General features: G+C 42.1%; 1 protein-coding gene across 3 annotated transcripts in view; it reads left to right on the forward strand.

Annotated features, from left to right (window-relative positions):
- Nucleotides 1–22,541, forward strand: part of RNF130 (ring finger protein 130) — a 112,342-nt gene that overhangs the window by 74,693 nt on the left and 15,108 nt on the right. For all 3 annotated transcript variants that reach the window (XM_060144400.1, XM_060144399.1, XM_060144398.1), the window contains exons 4-5: nt 3,822–3,893; nt 5,761–5,843. In XM_060144400.1, coding sequence (XP_060000383.1) covers nt 3,822–3,893; nt 5,761–5,843 — 155 coding nt within the window. The remainder of the gene's footprint in view (nt 1–3,821; nt 3,894–5,760; nt 5,844–22,541) is intronic.

Here is a 22,541-nt window from a genome sequence, read left to right on the forward strand (position 1 = left end):
CAGGAAATTCTTAGAGATCTCACAAAAGATATATAAGATCTATACAGTGAAATCTATAAAATATTGTTGAGAAAAATAAAAACTAAATAAATGGAGAGATATACAGTGTTCGGGGAACCACTCAATATTGTTAAGATGTCATTTGTCTCCCAATTGTTCTATATATTCAGTGCAATCCCAGTGTAGATCCCAGGAGGCTTTTGTTTTTAATAGAAATTGACAAGATGGACCTAAAATTAATATGGGAATGCAGAGGATCAAGAACAACCAAAAAGACATTGGAAAAGGAGAAAAAAATTGGAGTTGATTTCAGATTTGTTACAAAGCAACAGAAATCATGACAGTGTGGTATTTGCTTAATGATAGACAAATAAATACATGGTACAAAATAGTGTTCAGCCATAGATCAACACATATATGGGCAACAGATTTTTGCCAGACGTACAAAGGCAATTCAGTGGAGGAAGGACAGCCTTTTCAACAAATGGTGCTGGGACAATTGTGTGTCATATGAAAAAAAAACTTTGATCCATACCTTGAACCATATGCAAAAGTAACTCAAATGGATCAGAGGCCTACATATAAAGGCCTACATATAACTTCTAGAAAAGAAAATAGGGAGAACTCTTGTAACCTTGAGATAAGGCAAAGATTACTTAGATACAATACCAGAGCACAATCAACAAATGAAACATTGATAAACTGACTTCATCAAAATTAAAAACTTCTGCCAGAATGAGAGAAAATATATGCAAAATGAATTATATCTCGAGTATGTAAACTACTCTCTAGGTGGCTCTGTAGCACAATGGATAGCACACTGGACTTCTAGAATATGTAAAATACTCTCAAGTCAATAATAACAACTCTAGAAAAATGGGCCAAAGATTCTAGCAGACACTTCCCCAGAGAAGATATGCAGATGGCAAATGAGTACATGAAAAGATGCTTAACATCATCAGTCATTATAGAAATACAAATTAAAACCACAATGAGATACCACTGCACACCTATTAGAATGGTTACAATCAAATGAAAAAGACTGGGCATACCAAGTGTTGGTGAGGATTTGGAGGAACTGGGATTTTCATACACTGCTGGTGGAAATGTAAAATGGTACACTCACTTTAGCAAACACTTTGGCAGTCTCTTAAAAAGTCACACACGCCTACCATATTAGCCAGTCTTCCCTACTTCATAGCTATTTACCCCAGCACAAGGAAAGTATAAATCCTTACAAAGACATGTACGCTGTTTGAAAAGTAAGGACTGCTGTTTTTGTTTTTTTTGTTGTTTTTTTTTTTTTTGCGGTACGCGGGCTTCTCACTATTGTGGCCTCTCCCGTTGCGGAGCACGGGCTCCAGATGTGCAGGCTCAGCGGCCATGGCTCACGGGCCCAGCCACTCCGCGGCATGTGGGATCTTCCTGGACCGGGGCACGAACCCGTGTCCCCTGCATCGGCAGGCGGACTCTCAACCACTGCGCCACCAGGGAAGCCCAAGACTGCTGTTTTTAGCTTTATTCATTGCAGCCAGAACTGGAAAACAATACAAATGTCCCATCAACAGGGAAAAGGATAAATAAGTTGTGTTATGTCTATACAATGGGATACTACATAGCATAAGAAATGAACTATTGATGCATGCAACAACATGGATTAATCTCAAGATAATTATGCTGAGTGAAAGAAAGCGTGCACAAAATAGAACATACTGTCATTCCATTTATATAAGACTCTCAAAAATACAAACTATAGTAGCAGAAAGTAGTTCATGGAGGATGAAGTGAAAAGGTGGCAGGAAGAAGGGATTAAGAAGAGGCACAAGGAAATTTGGGGAGGATGATAGACTATGTTGATTGTTGTGATGGTTTCATAGTCAAGTTAAAACATCAAATTGTACACTTTATGCAGTTTAAGTCAGTTATACCTCCATAAGGCTATTTTAAAAATATTTATGTATGTATGCATGTATATGTATATATGCATGTATGTGATAGAGGGGACTCAGATTAAAAGAGACTTGAGACACATAGCAACCAAATGCAATGTTTGGACTTTGTATCTTGATTCAAGCATTCTGGAGGCAGCTGGGGAAATAGTCTGAGTGTTAGATTATGTTGATTAATTATTGTTAGTTTTGTTAGATAAGACAGTGGCACCAAACAAAGCCCATATCTGTTAGACATAGTTCACTTGGGGTGACTTTATGGGTGAAAGCCTACAGTGCTTGTGATGTGCTTTGAAATCCTCTAGCATAATAAAGGGGGGGGGAATAGATGAAGAATATAGGTAAATACTGATAATTGAAAGTCAATGATAAATACATTAAAGGTCCATTAAATTCCGGTTTCTTTTGTGTACTTTAAAATTCCTCCTAAAATTTTATGTTGTTTTTGTCTTATCCTCAGTGTAGAATCCAAGGTCTCCTTTGTTTTAGCTCCCACCATACCCCTTCAGCCTCACCATCTGCCTCGCACCACAGTTTAGGATCTGGTTATATGCAGGGTGACAATCTGTCCCAGTGTGCCTGGAACAGTCTTGGTTTGCGCCCGTTGTCCCAGTGTAATTATTAACAGGGCCCTCTGACTCTCAAAATATTCTAATTTGAGTAATATATGCTTACCCTAATTATAGTTATATCGAACTGTAATTTCCTTCACATACCTGTGCTTCACACCTGTTTGTCTTTACTAGACTATTCCTTTGTCCAGAATCCCCCTTCCTATCACAATGCTCTCCTTATCTAACTCCTTCTTACTCACTTTTCCAAGTCTTAGCTCAGGCATCATTTTCTCAAAGCCTTCCCTGGCAGTCCTCTGCTGCCCTATCCCACCCCACCTGCATTATTTTGCCTTCTTTGTGCTGCCACACCACCTGGGCATGCTCCGTCATACAGCACTTGATGAAAATGTGTTTACTGGTCTGCTTTCCAATTCAGTTAGCTTTTCAAGGTTAGGGGTACACTGTCTTTTCTTCTTTGGGTACTTGGTGTCTAACAGTGTTGGCAATGTCTGCAAAATGCTGGATAAATTCAGCCTTAGAGATTTTCTGACTTAACCTTCTTAGATAAATGAGAAAAACTCAAGCTTGGAAAGGTAAATGCACCTTCCTAAGATCACGGAGCATAGCAGTGGCAGAGTCAGAAGTAGAGCTCATGATTGTATCCCTTCTCCCACAGTGATATGATAAGCAATTTTAAGGAGCTTTAGAGGTGTCTTTTCACAAAGACAGAGCTTATATATCTAATAAGGGTCATCCTTGGAGCAGAACAGGAAAGCTATTAGAACAGTGGCAGTAGCTCTGACATGTACAAGAACTAGATGTTGATAATGCTGTAATATTTCACATTTGTTAGATACAAAATGCAATGGTGATTATGACACCTGGCTTTTTTACTATATACACTTATTTACCAGAATGCTAAATCTGTGGGGAAAACTGCCAGTTTTTCTCTTTTTTAAATTATTTTTTTAGAATCCTCTCATACGATATGACATCGAAAGTAATGTAGGATAATAGGGACTTTATACATTTAATTATTTTAAAATAAAGAACATCATCTAGAGTGCATCTTAAAAGTTCTCATCACAAGAAGAAAAACATTCTGTATGGTGATAGATGTTAACTAGACTTATTGTGACCATTTCAAAACATACAACTATCAAATCATGTTGTACACCTGAAACTAATATAATGTGTATCTCAATTATACCTCAATTAAAAATTTTAATAAAATAAAGTTAGCTGAAATATCAGAAAAAAAAAAAGAACATCCAGAGATCTTGCACTTAATGTCTGTTTTTCTTTGCAATTTTCATAGCGTCGTCTTGGAGATGCAGCCAAGAAAGCCATCAGCAAATTAACAACAAGAACAGTGAAAAAGGGTGATAAGGTACAGTAATGAAATCACTTTAACACTATAAAAACAGTAAAGTATTTTGCTTTTGATTTGGTGGGCGGGAGTATACCCTAACCATTTGTGTCTCCTTTGTTAGATTATTCTTTTTCTCCAAGCATACTATCTAAAGTAGCTTCTCTTTGAAATCTTATTTTTAGTATGCCTGTCATTCAGAGACCCTCCATACAGTTCTCTAATTTTCCTGGATTTTAAATGCCCCTGTCATAATTAGCATCACCGGACTACTTACAGTTTCCCTAGCTGTGGTGTTCCAACGGTTTTCTTCTGCTAAAACCTAGCATATTTGGGGGAAGAACTCTAAGTAGCCAGGAATGTGCATTCTCTTCCTGTGCTTCATGCGACTTTGCGTCTCTCTTCTGTGTTTTGGTTCTTCACCAGTTAGCTGGAGAACTAGAGACCCACATTCAAGGGAGTGTTGGTTAACAAGGTGCTTTCTGTACAGTGGGCTAAGCAGTTTGAAAGAAGGGCACAGTTTGTTAGGGTTGGATCTAGTGGCTTAGGGGAAATGACTCAGAGAGGTAGTGATAGAGGCCATCTATGGCTGAGATTCCTGACCCTAATTCTTCAGTCAGATCTCAAAATTAGGTAGAGCCCTGTTTCTGCTCTCTATGGACAAAACAGCAACTTAATGTGAGACCCTGTGTTCAATATATTTAAGGTTATCTAGAATGAAGAAATTGCATCTCTGAAGTTATAAAACCAAACCTGTCTTCTGCCCCAAAACCAACTGTAATTTTTTACCAGAGAGCTCTGGAAGGATAATTACAGGTGATTCTCCATCCTCTTAAGTTTTACCACTTTCTTGACTTTACTCATTTTTATTCCCACTGCCTTGACACCCCACATCTAGTTTTCCTTGACACAGCTCCAGAAGATAGAAACATTTTCAATGAACTTCATGGTATACTAAAGAAAGAAAAAAGTAAAAACACTTGCAGAAAATATAAGCAGCATCACAACAGCTGTACTTTAACCCCAGAGGAGTGGTCACCAATATAAATGCTTTTTTGACCTGGTAGCCTTCAGCTGCCACATTAATTTGAACTTCCCTGGAGCTCACCCAACCTACCCATCCTACTTTGTCCCCCCATGCTAATACAAAACCATCTTTCCTTATTAAAACCAACACTTTTTTAAAGTTTGTACCTCCTAGACCTGTCAAGAGTTACCCTACTGAGTTTCAGTCCAAGCGGCAGTGACACAGCAAATAGTGTTGCCTTTCCTGGTAGTGCTCTGTTTAATGACAAGGCAGGGGAACCCTTCCCCAATCCAGAGGAGGAAGGAGATCAATTACCCTGGGTGACCAAAAACCTGGCTGACTCTTCCTGACCCTTGATAAAGACCTAGTATAGAGTTGAGTCCATGACTGTTCTCTACCCCAAATCTATGACCAGATGCACAGCTCCTATCCTTGGGGTGAGTCTTTTGGGGGCTCAACCATCTTTTCTGCCTGTACTTAACTGTGTGGTCAGATGAGCGTCCTGATGAGGAAAACCTACTCAGACCAGTATAGTGATGCAGCACTAGATGGTCCAAGGTGATAACTGATTTGAATCTTAAAAAAAAAATTAGTATTCTGATTTCTAAGACGTTTCACTAAAAGAATTAGTATTAATTGCTATACCATAGTTTAAAAACAAAATAGACTGGCTTAGTTACAATTTGGGTCAATACAGTTAAGCAAATGGAAACGTTAACATTTTTTTTTTATAACCTTTCACTTTATAATCACCTGTTTACCACAGTTGCCACAGGAAAAGTCTTAGCTGGATCATATCTCCTCCATTTAGGTACTTATAGCTTTAGCGTATAACTTTCATTGCTGTGCTTTTCATTTCAGGAAACAGACCCAGACTTTGATCATTGTGCAGTCTGCATAGAAAGCTATAAACAGAATGATGTTGTCCGGATTCTCCCCTGCAAGTATGTCAAATTTCTTCGTTTAAAATAGAATGATACTGGGCTTCCCTGGTGGCGCAGTGGTTGAGAGTCAGCCTGCGATGGAGGGGACACGGGTTCGTGCCCCGGTCTGGGAGGATCCCACATGCCGCAGAGCGGCTGGGCCCGTGGGCCATGGCCACTGGGCCTGTGTGTCCGGAGCCTGTGCTCCGCAACGGGAGAGGCCGCGGCGGTGAGAGGCCCACGTACCACAAAAAAATAAAAGAAAGAATAGAATGATACTAATGTGATTTGTACATCTCCCTTTCAGAGTGGGTATCCACTTGCTTTTGAGAGCCACCTTACCCACGGCTTTTCTGGTAGGCAGAGGCCCAGCTGCACACTGCACATAGTGGTGAGCCATGTGCCTCAGCAAGAACTGATTGCAAAGCCTTTTCTAGTTATGAGAAACACAGGGGCACAACCTCCACAGGTTGTGTGGAGGCACATCAGTAGCCTAAAAACATTAAGGTCAAGAATTTTTATTTCTGTAACTTCTGTGGTTTTCAGAACTAGCCACTGTTCCTCTCCTTCTTAAATGAGAGTACATCACTAGGCTCTCTGATAAAGCCTCAGCAGTGTTCACTTGGTGCTGGGTACCAGAACTCTAGGACTTGGATTAAATCTTTTTTTGAGCCTTGGCTGTGTAAAGTGGGGAGGACTGGTATGTGCTGTGTGCCTGCCCCACGTCAGGTACTCTGCTCTGTGCGGTTTACATCTACTCTCTCCCCATTGTCCAGTAAGGGATGGCGAAGTCAATAGTAGAGCTGCCAGGGTCACACAAGTCAGAAATGGCAGAGCCAATATAAAGGTGTGCCTCTGTATTATTTCTGCTCTTTATGTAGGGCCACATGCCTCCCTCCAAAAGGAGGATGTTCACCTATACTCTGGTGCCCTAAAAAGAGTGTGTGGATTTCTACCATGGTGCTATGCCAAGCTAGGGAGTATGAGACACTAAGATACACAATTCTGAGCATTGACTGGAAAAATATGAGGTCACCTACTGAGGAGCCTAAAATCAAAAGACTTTTCCTTCTCCCTTCTCTTTTAAAAGACATCCACATAACTCCTACCTTCTAATTATATGGAACATGTGAATGAATAGAATAATTAGTAGTAGTTGTTTCCATGAGGCTACTGGTGTTAGTTTACTTATTCACAAAGTTATATATTTTGAGCCTAGAAAGATCTGGGTTTTTTTAATCAAAACTTAAGAATAATTCCATATACTGAAACAGAAAACGAAGATTCAGGAAGTCAAATCATTTAGTTTACATATAAAGGGAAATCTGTAAAACTAAATTTAACCTGTGCTATAGAAAATTAAACTATGTAATTACAGTTTTTCCAGTATAAAAACATGAGGCTAAAGGAAATACACATACAAATACAGTTGACCCTGTACAACTCGGGTTTGAACTGCACCGGTCCACCTATTTCAGTAGTAAATACTGCAGTACTACATGATCAGCAATTGGTTGAATGTGCAGAACTGCGGATACGGAGGGCTGACTGTAAAGTTATATGTGGATTATCAGCTGCATGGGGGCATCAACACCTCTAACCCCACCCCACCCCTAGGTTGTTCAAAGGTCAACTATGCAGATCAGGGGAAAGATTAGTATGATACATTATAAAGCATAATCAGCTCTTACTTGCTTTTAAAAATTGTTTTTACCTGCACAGATTTCTTTTGACACTGGAATAGCCAGGAAGAAGCCGAGTCTTTCAAAATTCTCTGGCTTCGTATCTCAGTCCAGGGGCCCTTGGGACCATCTGAGACCTAAGAATGAAAGCTTCCAAAACCACTGATGGTTATTAATAAGGTGACACTGTTTTCCTCAGGGGAGCCTCAGCTGAAAATAGATTATGCTGGGAAGTTTGCTCCATTTTCTCTCTGTCCCTCAAGCATTGGCTTTTTCAAGAGTTTCATTCTTATTTCTCTTTTTTTCTTCCAAAAATCAGAATCAGTGGGGAGCTTTCAGAAACAAATCCTGAGGGGAGCCCCGGGCATGTTTGTTTTTATTAAGTACCTGGGTGACTCTGATGCTGCAAGACCATACCATCTATTTTTTTTTTACATCTTTATTGTAGTATAATTGCTTTACAGTGTTGTGCTAGTTTCTGCTTTATAACAAAGTGAATCAGTTATACATATACATATGTTCCCATCTCTCTTCCCTCTTGCACCTCCCTCCCTCCCACCCTCCCTATCCCACCCCTCTAGGTGGTCACAAAGCACCGAGCTGATCTCCCTGTGCTATGCGGCTGCTTCCCACTAGCTAGCTCTTTTACGTTTGGTAGTGTATATATGTCCATGCCTCTCTCTCACTTTGTCACAGCTTACCCTTCCCCCCTCCCCATATCCTCAAGTCCATTCTGTAGTAGGTCTGTGTCTTTATTCCTGTCTTACCCCTAGGTTCTTCATGACATTTTTTTTTCTTATATTCCATATATATGTGTTAGCATACGGTATTTTGTCTTTCTCTTTCTGACTTACTTCACTCTGTATGACAGACTCTAAGTCCATCCACCTCATTGCAAATAGCTCAATTTCGTTTCTTTTTATGGCTGAGTAATATTCCATTGTATATATGTGCCACATCTTCTTTATCCATTCATCCGACGATGGACACTTAGGTTGTTTCCATCTCTGGGCTATTGTAAGTAGAGCTGCAATGAACATTTTGGTACATGACTCTTTTTGAATTATGGTTTTCTCAGGGTATATGCCCAGTAGTGGGATTGCTGGGTCATATGGTAGTTCTGTTTGTAGATTTTTAAGGAACCTCCATACTGTTCTCCATAGTGGCTGTACCAACTCACATTCCCACCACAGTGCAAGAGTGTTCCCTTTTCTCCACACCCTCTCCAGCAATTATTGTTTCTAGATTTTTTGATAATGGCCATTCTGACTGGTGTGAGATGATATCTCATTGAAGTTTTGATTTGCATTTCTCTAATGATTAATGATGTTTAGCATTCTTTCATGTGTTTGTTGGCAGTCTGTATATCTTCTTTGGAGAAATGTCTATTTAGGTCTTCTGCCCATTTTTGGATTGGGTTGTTTGTTTTTTTGTTATTGAGCTGCATGAGCTGCTTGTAAATTTTGGAGATTAACCCTTTGTCAGTTGCTTCATTTGCAAATATTTTCTCCCATTCTGAGGGTTGTCTTTTGGTCTTGTTTATGGTTTCCTTTGCTGTGCAAAAGCTTTGAAGTTTCATTAGGTCCCATTTGTTTATTTTTGTTTTTATTTCCATTTCTCTGGGAGGTGGGTCAAAAAGGATCTTGCTGTGATTTATGTCATAGAGTGTTCTGCCTATGTTTTCCTCTAAGAGTTTGATAGTGTCTGGCCTTACATTTAGGTCTTTAATCCATTTTGAGCTTATTTTTGTGTATGGTGTTAAGGAGTGATCTAATCTCATACTTTTACATGTACCTGTCCAGTTTTCCCAGCACCACTTATTGAAGAGGCTGTCCTTTTTCCACTGTACATTCCTGCCTCCTTTATCAAAGATAAGGTGACCATATGTGCGTGGGTTTATCTCTGGGCTTTCTATCCTGTTCCATTGATCTATATTTCTGTTTTTGTGCCAGCACCATACTGTAGCTTTGTAGTATAGTCTGAAGTCAGGGAGCCTGATTCCTCCAGCTCCATTTTTCGTTCTCAAGATTGCTTTGGCTATTCGGGGTCTTTTGTGTTTCTATACAAATTGTGAAATTTTTTGTTCTAGTTTTGTGAAAACTGCCAGTGGTAGTTTGATAGGGATTGCATTGAATCTGTAGATTGCTTTGGGTAGTAGAGTCATTTTCACAATGTTGAATCTTCCAATCCAAGAACATGGTATATCTCTCCATCTATTTGTATCATCTTTAATTTCTTTCATCAGTGTCTTATAATTTTCTGCATACAGGTCTTTTGTCTCCTTAGGTAGGTTTATTCCTAGATATTTTATTCTTTTTGTTGCAACAGTAAATGAGAGTGTTTTCTTGATTTCACTTTCAGATTTTTCATCATTAGTGTATAGGAATGCGAGAGATTTCTGTGCATTAATTTTGTATCCTGCTACTTTACCAAATTCATTGATTAGCTCTAGTAGTTTTCTGGTAGCATCTTCAGGATTCTCTATGTAAAGTATCATGTCATCTGCAAACAGTGACAGCTTTACTTCTTCTTTTCCGATTTGGATTCCTTTTATTTCCTTTTCTTCTCTGCTTGCTGTGGCTAAAACTTCCAAAACTATGTTGAATAAGAGTGGTGAGAGTGGGCAACCTTGTCTTGTTCCTGATCTTAGTGGAAATGCTTTCAGTTTTTCACCATTGAGGACGATGTTGGCTGTGGGCTTGTCATATATGGCCTTTATTATGTTGAGGAAAGTTCCCTCTATGCCTACTTTCTGGAGGGTTTTTATCATAAATGGGTGTTGAATTTTGTCAAAAGCTTTCTCTGCATCTATTGAGATGATCATATGGTTTTTCTCCTTCAGTTTGTTAATATGGTTTATCACATTGATAGATTTGCGTATATTGAAGAATCCTTGCATTCCTGGAATAAACCCCACTTGATCATGGTGTGTGATCCTTTTAATGTGCTGTTGAATTCTGTTTGCTAGTATTTTGTTGAGGATTTTTGCATCTATGTTCATCAGTGATATTGGCCTGTAGTTTTCTTTCTTTGTGACATCCTTGTCTGGTTTTGGTATCAAGGTGATGGTGGCCTCGTAGAAGGAGTTTGGGAGTGTTCCTCCCTCTGCTATATTTTGGAAGAGTTTGAGAAGGATAGGTGTTAGCTCTTCTCTAAATGTTTGATAGAATTCGCCTGTGAAGCCATCTGGTCCTGGGCTTTTCTTTGTTGGAAGATTTTTAATCACAGTTTCAATTTCAGTGCTTGTGATTGGTCTGTTCATATTTTCTATTTCTTCCTGATTCAGTCTTGGCAGGTTGTGCATTTCCAAGAATTTGTCCATTTCTTCCAGATTGTCCATTTTATTGGCATAGAGTTGCTTGTAGTAATCTCTCATGATCTCTTTTATTTCTGCAGTGTCAGTTGTTACCTCTCCTTTTTCATTTCTAATTCTATTGATTTGAGTCTTCTCCCTTTTTTTCTTGATGAGTCTGGCTAGTGGTTTATCTATTTTGTTTATCTTCTCAAAGAACCAGCTTTTAGTTTTATTGATCTTTGCTATTGTTTCCTTCATTTCTTTTTCATTTATTTCTGATCTGATTTTTATGATTTCTTTCCTTCTGCTAGCTTTGGGGTTTTTTTGTTCTTCTTTCTCTAATTGCTTGAGGTGCAAGGTTAGGTTGTTTATTCGAGATGTTTCCTGCTTCTTAAGGTGGGCTTGTATTGCTATAAACTTCCCCCTTAGAACTGCTTTTGCTGCATCCCACAGGTTTTGGGTCGTTGTGTCTCCATTGTCATTTGTTTCTAGGTATTTTTTGATTTCCTCTTTGATTTCTTCAGTGGTCACTTCATTATTAAGTTGTGTATTGTTTAGCCTCCATGTGTTTGTATTTTTTACAGATCTTTTCCTGTAATTGATATCTAGTCTCATGGCGTTGTGGTCAGAAAAGATACTTGATACAATTTCAATTTTCTTAAATTTACCAAGGCTTGATTTTGTGACCCAAGATATGATCTATCCTGGAGAATGTTCCATGAGCACTTGAGAAAAATGTGTATTCTGTTGTTTTTGGATGGAATGTCCTATAAATATCAATTAACTCCATCTCGTTTAATGTATCATTTAAAGCTTGTGTTTCCTTATTTATTTTCATTTTGGATGATCTGTCCATTGGTGAAAGTGGGGTGTTAAAGTCCCCTACTATGAATGTGTTACTGTCGATTTCCCCTTTTATGGTTGTCAGTATTTGCCTTATGTATTGAGGTGCACCTAAGTTGGGTGCATAAATATTTACAATTGTTATATCTTCCTCTTGGATCGATCCCTTGATCATTATGTAGTGTCCTTCTTTGTCTCTTCTAATAGTCTTTGTTTTAAAGTCTATTTTGTCTGATATGAGAATTGCTACTCCAGCTTTCTTTTGGTTTCCATTTGCATGAAATACCTTTTTCCATCCCCTTACTTTCAGTCTGTATGTGTCTCTAGGTCTGAAGTGGGTCTCTTGTAGACAGCAAATATATGGGTCTTGTTTTTGTATCCATTCAGCCAGTCTGTGTCTTTTGGTGGGAGCATTTAGTCCATTTACATTTAAGGTAATTATCGATATGTGTGTTCCTATTCCCATTTTCTTAATTGTTTTGGGTTCATTATTGTAGGTCCTTTCCTTCTTTTGTGTTTCTTGTCTAGAGAAGTTCCTTTAGCAGTTGTTGTAGAGCTGGTTTGGTGGTGCTGAACTCTCTCAGCTTTTGCTTGTCTGTAAAGGTTTTAATTTCTCCATCAAATCTGAATGAGATCCTTGCTGGGTAAAGTAATCTTGGTTGCAGGTTTTTCTCCTTCAACACTTTCAATATGTCCTGCCACTCCCTTCTGGCTTGCAGAGTTTCTGCTGAAAGATCAGCTGTTAACCTTATGGGGATTCCCTTGTGTGTTATTTGTTGTTTTTCCCTTGCTGCTTTTAATATGTTTTCTTTGTATTTAATTTTTGACAGTTTGATTAATATGTGTCTTGGCGTATTTCTCCTTGGATTTATCCTGTATGGGACTCTCTGTGCTTCCTGGACTTGATTAACTATTTCTTTTCCCATATTAGGGAAGTTTTCAACTATAATCTCTTCAAATATTCTCTCAGTCCCTTTCTTTTTCTCTTCTTCTTCTGGAACCCCCATAATTCGAATGTTGGTGCGTTTAATGTTGTCCCAGAGGTCTCTGAGACTGTCCTCAGTTCTTTTCATTCTTTTTTCTTTTTTCTGCTCTGCAGTAGTTATTTCCACTATTTTATCTTCCAGGTCACTTATCCGTTCTTCTGCCTCAGTTATTCTGCTATTGATCCCATCTAGAGTACTTTTAATTTCATTTATTGTGTTGTTCATCGTTGCTTGTTTCATCTTTAGTTCTTCTAGGTCCTTGTTAACTGATTCTTGCAATTTGTCCATTCTATTGTCCATTCTATCTCCAAGATTTCGGATCAACCTTACTATCATTATTCTGAATTCTTTTTCCGGTAGACTGCCTATTTCCTCTTCATTTGTTAGGTCTGGTGGGTTTTTATCTTGCTCCTTCATCTGCTGTGTGTTTTTCTGTCTTTTCATTTTGCTTATCTTACTGTGTTTGGGGTCTCCTTTTTTGCAGGCTGAAGGTTCGTAGTTCCTGTTGTTTTTTGTGTCTGTCCCCAGTGGCTAAGGTTGGTTCAGTGGGTTGTGTAGGCTTCCTGGTGGACGGTACTAGTGCCTGTGTTCTGGTGGATGAGGCTGGATCTTGTCTTTCTGGTGGGCAGGTCCACGTCTGGTGGTGTGTTTTGGGGTGTCTGTAGACTTACTATGATTTTGGGCAGCCTCTCTGCTAATGGGTGGGGTTGTGTTCCTGTCTTGCTAGTTGTTTGGCATAGGATGTCCAGCACTGTAGCTTGCTGGTCGTTGAGTGAAGCTGGGTGCTGGCGTTGAGATGGAGATCTCTCGGAGATTTTTGCTGTTTGATATTATGTGCAGCTGGGAGGCCTCTTGTGGACCAGTGTCCTGAAGTTGGCTCTCCCACCTCAGAGGCACAGCACTGACTCCTGGCTGCAGCACCAAGAGCCTTTCATCCACAGGGCTCCTTAATTTGGGATGATTCGTTGTCTGTTCAGGTATTCCACAGATGCAGGGTATATCAAGTTGATTGTGGAGCTTTAATCCGCTGCTTCTGAGGCTGCTGGGAGAGATTTCCCTTTCTCTTCTTTGTTCTGACAGTTCCCAGGGGCTCAGTTTTGGATTTGGCCCCGCCTGTGCGTGTAGGTCGCCGGAGCGCGTCTGTTCTTTGCTCAGACAGGACGGGGTTAAAGGAGCCGCTGATTCGGAGGCTCTGGCTCACCCAGGCCGGGGGGTAGGGAGGGTCACGGAGTGCGGGGCGGGCCTGCAGCGGCAGAGGCCGGCGTGACGCTGCAGCCTGAGGGCGCCGTGCGCTCTCCCGGGGGAGCCGTCCCTGGATCCGGGGACCCTGGCAGTGGCGGGCTGCACAGGCTCCCCGGAAGGGCGTGTGGCTAGTGACCTGTGCTCGCACACAGGCCTCCTGGCGGCAGCAGCAGTGGCCTCAGCGTCCCATGTCCGTCTCTGGGCTCCGCAATCTTAGCCGCGGCTCGCGCCCGTCCCTGGAGCCCTCTCAAGCAGCGCTCTTAATCCCCTCTCCTCGTGCACCAGGAAACAAAAAGGGACGTAAAAGTCTCTTGCCTCTTTGGCAGGTCCAGACCCCTCCCCGGACTCTCCCGGCCAGCCGCGGCGCACCAACGCCCCGCAGGCTGTGTTCACGCCGCCAACCTCAGTCCTCTCCCGGCGCTCCGACAAAAGCCGGAGCCTCAGCTCCCAGTCCCGCCCGCCCCGGCGGGCGAGCAGACAAGCCTCTCGGCTGGTGAGTGCCGGTCGGCCCGATCCTCTGCGCTGGAATCTGTCCGCTTTGCCCTCCGCACCCCTGTCGCTGCGCTCTCCTCCGCGGCTCCCAAGCTCCCCCACTCCGCCTCCCGAAGTCTCCACCCGCGAAGGGGCTTCCCAGTGTGTGGACACCCTTCCTCCTTCACAGCTCCCTCCCCATGTCCTTTATTATGTTGAGGAACGTTCCCTCTATGCCTACTTTCTGCAGGATTTTTATCATAAATGGGTGTTGAATTTTGTCAAAAGCTTTCTCTGCATCTATTGAGATGACCATATGGTTTTTCTCCTTCAGTTTGTTAATATGGTGTATCACGTTGATTAATTTGCGTATATTGAAGAATCCTTGCATTCCTAGAATAAACCCCACTTGATCACGGTGTATGATCCTTTTAATGTGCTATTGGATTCTGTTGGCTAGTATTTTATTGAGGAATTTTGCATCTATATTCATCAGTGATATGGGCCTGTAGTTTTCTTTCTTTATGACATCCTTGTCTGGTTTTGGTATCAGGGTGATGGTGGCCTCGTAGAATGAGTTTGGGAGTGTTCCTCCCTCTGCTATATTTTGGAAGAGTTTGAGAAGGATAGGTGTTAGCTCTTCTCTAAATGTTTGATAGAATTCGCCTGTGAAGCCATCTGGTCCTGGGCTTTTGTTTGTTGGAAGATTTTTAATCACAGTTTCAATTTCAGTGCTTGTGATTGGTCTGTTCATATTTTCTATTTCTTCTTGATTCAGTCTTGGCAGGTTGTGCTTTTCTAAGCATTTGTCCATTTCTTCCAGGTTGTCCATTTTATTGGCATAGAGTTGCTTGTAGTAATCTCTCATGATCTTTTGTATTTCTGCAGTGTCAGTTGTTACTTCTCCTTTTTTATTTCTAATTCTGTTGATTTGAGTCTACTCCCTTTTTTTTTGATGAGTCTGGCTAATGGTTTATCAATTTTGTTTATCTTCTCAAAGAACCAGCTTTTAGTTTTATTGATCTTTGCTGTCATTTCCTTCATTTCTTTTTCATTTATTTCTGATCTGATCTTTATGATTTCTTTCCTTCTGCTAACTTTGGGGTTTTTTTGTTCTTCTTTCTCTAATTGCTTTAGGTGCAAGGTTAGGTTGTTTATTCGAGATGTTTCCTGTTTCTTAAGGTAGGATTGTATTGCTATAAACTTCCCTCTTAGAACTGCTTTTGCTGCATCCCATAGGTTTTGGGTCGTCGTGTCTCCATTGTCATTTGTTTCTAGGTATTTTTTGATTTCCTCTTTGATTTCTTTAGTGATCACTTCGTTATTAAGTTGTGTATTGTTTAGCCTCCATGTGTTTGTATTTTTTACAGATCTTTTCCTGTAATTGATATCTAGTCTCATAGCGTGGTCGGAAAAGATACTTGATACAATTTCAATTTTCTTAAAATTACCAAGGCTTGATTTGTGACCCAAGATACGATCTATCCTGGAGAATGTTCCATGAGCACTTGAGAAAAATGTGTATTCTGTTGTTTTTGGATGGAATGTCCTATAAATATCAATTAAGTCCATCTTGTTTAATATATCATTTAAAGCTTGTGTTTCCTTATTTATTTTCATTTTGGATGAACTGTCCATTGGTGAAAGTGGGGTGTTAGAGTCCCCTACTATGAATGTGTTACTCTCGATTTCCCTTTTTCTGGCTGTTAGTATTTGCCTTATGTAATGAGGTGCTCCTATGTTGGGTGCATAAATATTTACAATTGTTATATCATCTTCTTGGATTGATCCCTTGATCATTATGTAGTGTCCTTCTTTGTCTCTTCTGATAGTCTTTATTTCAGAGTCTATTTTGTCTGATATGAGAATTGCTACTCCAGCTTTCTTTTGATTTCCATTTGCATGGAATATCTTTTTCCATCCCCTCACTTTCAGTCTGTATGTGTCTCTAGGTCTGAAGTGGGTCTCTTGTAGACAGCATATATATGGGTCTTGCTTTTGTATCCATTCAGCCAGTCTGTGTCTTTTGGTGGGAGCATTTAATCCATTTACATTTAAGGTAATTATCAATATGTATTTTCCTATTCCCATTTTCTTAATTGTTTTGGGTTTGTTATTGTAGGTCTTTTCCTTCTCTTGTGTTTCTTACCTAGAGAAGGTCCTTTTGCATTTGTTGTAAAGCTGGTTGGTGGTGCTGAACTCTCTCAACATTTGCTTGTCTGTAAAGATTTTAATTTCTCCATCAAATCTGAATGAGATCCTTGCGGGGTAGAGTAATCTTGGTTGTAGGATTTTCTCCTTCATCACTTTAAATATGTCCTGCCAGTCCCGTCTGGCTTGCAGAGTTTCTGCTGAAAGATCAGCTGTTAACCTTATGAGGATTCCCTTGTGTGTTATTTGTTGTTTTACCCTTGCTGCTTTTAATATGTTTTCTTTGTATTTAATTTTTGACAGTTTGATTAATATGTGTCTTGGCGTGTTTCTCCTTGGATTTATCCTGTATGGGACTCTCTGTGCTTCCTGGACTTGATTAACTATTTCTTTTCCCATATTAGGGAAGTTTTCAACTATAATCTCTTCAAATATTTTCTCAGTCCCTTTCTTTTTCTCTTCTTCTTCTGGAACCCCTATAATTCAAATGTTGGTGCATTTAATGTTTTCCCAGAGGTCTCTGAGACTGTCCTTAAGTTCTTTTCATTCTTTTTTCTTTATTCTGCTCTGCAATAGTTATTTCCACTATTTTATCTTCCAGGTCACTTATCCTTTCTTCTGCCTCAGTTATTCTGCTATTGATCCCATCTAGAGTATTTTTAATTTCATTTATTGTGTTGTTCATCGTTGCTTGTTTCATCTTTAGTTCTTCTAGGTCCTTGTTAAATGTTTCTTGCATTTTCTCTATTCTATTTCCACAATTTTGGATCATCTTTACTATCATCATTCTGAATTCTTTTTCAGGTAGACTGCCTATTTCCTCTTCATTTGTTAGGTCTGGTGGGTTTTTATCTTGCTCCTTCATCTGCTGTGTGTTTTTCTGTCTTCTCATTTTGCTTATCTTACTGTGTTTGGAGTCTCCTTTTTTGCAGGCTGCAGGTTCGTAGTTCCCGTTGTTTTTGGTGTCTGTCCCCAGTGGCTAAAGTTGTTTCAGACGGTTGTGTAGTCTTCCTGGTGGAGGGGACTAGTGCCTGTGTTCTGGTGGATGAGGCTGGATCTTGTCTTTCTGGTGGGCAGGTCCACGTCTGGTGGTGTGTTTTGGGGTGTCTGTGAACTTATTATGATTTTAGGCAGCCTCTCTGCTAATGGATGGGGTTGTGTTCCTGTCTTGCTAGTTGCTTGGCATAGGGTGTCCAGCACTGTAGCTTGCTGGTCGTTGAGTGAAGCTGGGTGCTGGCGTTGAGATGGAGATCTCTGGGAGATTTTTGCCGTTTGATATTATGTGGAGCTGGGAGGTCTCTTGTGGACCAGTGTCCTGAAGTTGGCTCTCCCACATCAGAGGCACAGCACTGACTCCTGGCTGCAGCACCAAGAGCCTTTCATCCACACGGCTCAGAATAAAAGGGAGAAAAAGTAGAAAGAGAGAGAGAGGGAGAGAGAAAGGAAGAAAGGAAGGAAGAAAGAGAGAAAGAGGAAAGAAAGGAAGGAGGGAAGGAAGGAAGCAGGGAAGGAAGGAAGAAAGAAGGAAAAAAAGAAAGAGGAAAGAGGATAAAATAAAATCAAGTACAATAAAATAAAATAACGTTATTAAAATAAAAAATAATTATTAAGGAAAAAAATTTTTTAAAGAAAAAAGCGGACAGATAGAACCCTAGGACAAATGGTGACAGCAAAGCAATACAGACAAAATCTCACATAGAAGCATACACATACACACTCACATAAAGAGGAAAAGGGGAAAAAATAGTAAATCTTGCTCTCAAAGTCCACTTCCTCAATTTGGGATGATTCGTTGTCTATTCATGTATTCCACAGATGCAGGGTACATCAAGTTGATTGTGGAGCTTTAATCCGCTGCTTCTGAGGGCTGCTGGGAGAGATTTCCCTTTCTCTTCTTTGTTCTCACAGCTCCCGGGGCTCAGCTTTGGATTTGGCCCTGCCTCTGCGTGTAGGTCGCCGGAGGGCGTCTGTTCTTCGCTCAGACAGGACGGGGTTAAAGGAGCAGCTGCTTCGGAGGCTCTGGCTCACTCAGGCCGGGGGGAGGGAGGGGTGCGGATGCGGGGTGAGCCTGCGGCAGCAGAGGCCACCGGGGCGTTGCACCAGCCTGAGGCACGCCGTGCATTTTCCCGGGGAAGTTGTCCCTGGATCCCGGGACCCTGGCAGTGGCGGGCTGCACAGGCTCCCCGGAAGGGGGGTGTGGATAGTGACCTGTGCTCGCACACAGGCTTCTTGGTGGCGGCAGCAGCAGCCTTAGCGTCTCATGCCCGTCTCTGGGGTCCGCGCTGTTAGCCGCGGCTCGTGCCCGTCTCTGGAGCTCCTTTAAGCAGCGCTCTTAATCCCCTCTCCTCGCGCACCAGGAAACAAAGAGGGAGGAAAAAGTCTCTTGCCTCTTCGGCAGACGCAGACTTTTCCCCGGACTCCTTCCCGGCTAACCATGGTGCACTAACCCCCTGCAGGCTGTGTTCACGCTCTCCCTGTGCTCCGACCAAAGCCCAGCCTCAGCTCCCAGCCCCGCCCGCCCCGGAGGGTGAGCAGACAAGCCTCTCGGGCTGGTGAGTGCTGGTCGGCACCGATCCTCTGTGCGGGAATCTCACCGCTTTGCCCTCCGCACCCCTGTGCTGTGCTCTCTTCCACGGCATCGAAGCTCCCCGCCTGTGCCACCCGCAGTCTCCGCCCGCAAAGGGGCTTCCTAGTGTATGGAAACTTTTCCTCCTTCACAGCTCCCTCCCACTGGTGCAGGTCCCGTCCCTATTCTTTTGTCTCTGTTTATTATTTTTTCTTTTGCCCTACCCAGGTACGTGGGGAGTTTCTTGCCTTTTGGGAGGTCTGAGGTCTTCTGCCAGTGTTCAGTAGGTGTTCTGTAGGAGTTGTTCCACGTGTAGATGTATTTCTGGTGTATTTGTGGGGAGGAAGGTGATCTCCCCGTCTTACTCTTCCGCCATCTTTCCAATCTCTCCATACCATCTATTGAAGTCTAGAGCTTTGCTTGATCTCAGCCATTTCTATGGCTGCACCTTCCACCAGAGGAGGGGTCTCAACCTTTGTGTTTGTGGTCTGCTTTCCAGTATGAGCATTTGGCAAACTTAACAGCATTTCTATGCACCTGTAATTAGGTCACTGCTCACTTGGTTGTCCTTTATTCCTAGATTATTGTCTAGACTATACATGCCCACTGCCCCGACTTCCCCTTTTCCTTTGAAGCAGGTTGTAGCTTTCTCTGTGTTGCACAGCCTCCTCAGCAAAACATTTCACCTAACTGAAATGGTGACAACAGCATGATTCTCAGGTGTAGTAAAGACTAACTTTGCACATCAAGCAACATTTTGTATGACCCAAGTTGACAACTTTTGACCTAGAGCAGGGTCTCTCCACCTGGGCACTGTGGACATTTGGGACCAGATAATTCTTTGTTGGGCAGGTTGGGGTGCTGCCTGTGCATTGTGGGTTATTTAGCAGTATCTTTGGCTCCACTCACTAGGCGCCAATAGCACCCCCCGCACACAGTTCTGACAACCACAGATGTCTCCGGTTGAGAACCACTGACCTAGAGGATGGCTCAACACAAATATTGATCTTTACTTTACTCATCTTTACTCATCTTTATCTTCTCCAAGCCTCTGTTTTCCAGTGGATTCTTCTCAAGTACCTTTGAATTAACTCTAGTGCCGCTACTTGCTTTTTTCCCTCTGCCTGAGATACCCTGCCCTTCCTCTTTTGTCTATAGGTCTTTAAAACTGAGCCGAGGTGTGACTCTGCTATGTCTTCCTTTAGCTCTGGTTGCCAGACAGCTCTGCTACCTCCCTGCCTCCCGTGGGGCTCCAACCAGCCCTCCAGCTGGGCCGGGAGCACTGCCCGGAGCCCCTCTCTTTCCCTGGTCATTTCTCCCTACTCCTCAAGCAGCACATCCAAGGTGTATTCATTCTCCTTAAACACCCTAACTCATCCCTTTATTCCTCACTCTCATCAGGTAACTTCACCATAAATCTCACAGAAAATAATGGCTGTTAGACAGCCGAAATTCTCCCAGCTTGCTGTTCCCAAGCCTTCATGCGTACCTGCCTCCACACCCACCCTTGCAGCCTTCCCTCCCATTAGGATGGAGAGGACAGCCTCCTTGGTTCTAATGTGCTCTTTCAACATAGGCCTCTGTGTGCCAACACCTTCCCTTCCTTGGGGACCTTGCTGTATTGACTATCTGCTCCCTCCAGTTTTTGTTGTTTCTGTCTCTACCCACCAGCATTTCATCATGCTCAAGCATTTTCTATCCAGTTTTTATAATTCTCTTTCAAACCCATCTCCAAAGCTGTACCACTCTACAGCTTCTCCCCTTTACAACCAGACTCTGGAAAGCATCTGCACTCACTGTCCCTTCTTCCCCTGAGTAAGGGGAGAAGAAAAGCCCAGATGCCTTTGTCTGTCCTTCCTTTTAACAAGCCTATCTGGAGACTGAACTAAGACTTTCTGTAGATAGCAAACCTCTCATGGATTGCTGGCTTTTTGTTGCATGACCTTTACTTTTTACCTTCTGTCATGTTAATTTACTGTGGACAGATGGCAGTTGGCATTGCTTTGGGACCTCATACTTGTGGCAGTTGATTACAGTTGATCATCCTTTGGATGTTAGCCAACACATCTTAGAAACTGGAAAACTGGCACTTTATTTAGGCCTCTTTTATTTAAAGGTCAGCCACAACATGTTTAGTGGTTAAAAATACTTTTCAGAAGTAGAGTTCTGCAGCTTAGATAACCGTATGTCTAAGATGCCACTTCGGGAGCTAAGATGGGTCAGTCATCTGGCTGCTGGCAGAGGCATTACCGTGATGCCCCCTCCTCAGAGGGAGGGCCTGTTTCAACATTGTCTGCTGCCAGTCCCAGTTCAGGGAAAAGAGTTCTTTCCTCTGACCTTTAATAATCCTGGATCCTTTTATATTTGCCAGGTTCTTGCACGGCACCAACAGGCTGCAGAACTGTGAAAACAACTCACCCTCAATGTAGACTCCTCACCCCACCCCCAGCCGTTGTTCTGATCACTCTAGCTTATGGTGTACGTGGGAAGTGGGAGAGTGGGAAAGCATCGTATTTCAGTATTATTGGTTTGGTTCCTTTTATGTTCTATACACTTCACATTCTGTATCCCAAAGTATTTCTAATAGGAATAAAGGACTTTTGTTGAAGCTTTGATACGCTTATCCTTTTCACGTTTCACTGTTCCTCAGCACATCACCTGCTTTCCATTCCCGTACACCACTCAGCCCTAAATATGTTGGGCCCTTTTCTGCTTTTATGTGCATTTTTATTATTCAAGTCTTCTATAAAAATGTGAAGGGGGCTTCTTTTCAAGGTCTGGCTGGCCCCAGCTGCTGCCCTCTGAGGTGTCTGTGCATGCTTGTGGTATGTCTGCAAGCTTGTAAGAGGTCACTCTGGTGCTGGCCATGCTGGGACCTGAGGCACACTCAAGTGTTCTGACCACGTATCAGGATATCATGTGAAATGTTGACGTTACTTTGCCTGAATGTATGTTTAATTATACCTTTCATCTGCATGTCCTTGGTGCCTTTTCTAAGTTTTTCACTTACTGCTCCAAACAGCTTCACAAGATAGATGGCAGGCAACCTTCCCCACTGCGACCCAAACCCGCAGTGTTCAGATGAGACAGCTGGGAGTCAGAAAGGGCAGTTTGTCAAGGCTCAGAGTGTTGTAGTAGCAGAACTTTCCCTAGGAGGAAGGGAAGGCCATGTGGAGTTTGGTAAAACAGTAGACCTGAGAAGATAGAAGCAAGAGGTAAAAAGGATGGGTGACAAAGAAGCAACGAGTACAGGGCAGCTCTTCACCACAGTTCTGTCAGTGACCTGAAGCAGAGTGATAGGCATGTGTCAGAAGGGCCAGTAGGTGAAGACAAACATTGTCGGGTTTTGTTTTCAGAAGAGGGAGATGTGCTGTGGGAATCGGACTGATGGTCTCTGGGCCAGGTGCAGGAGCTGGACTGTTGGGAACCTGGAAAGACAGCACAGATGGAGGAGGGAGTGTGGGAGGGAGGGAGGGACGGATC

The sequence above is a fragment of the Lagenorhynchus albirostris genome, chromosome 3, assembly GCF_949774975.1.
Source record: "Lagenorhynchus albirostris chromosome 3, mLagAlb1.1, whole genome shotgun sequence".
In the NCBI taxonomy this organism is placed as follows: Eukaryota; Metazoa; Chordata; class Mammalia; order Artiodactyla; family Delphinidae; genus Lagenorhynchus; species Lagenorhynchus albirostris.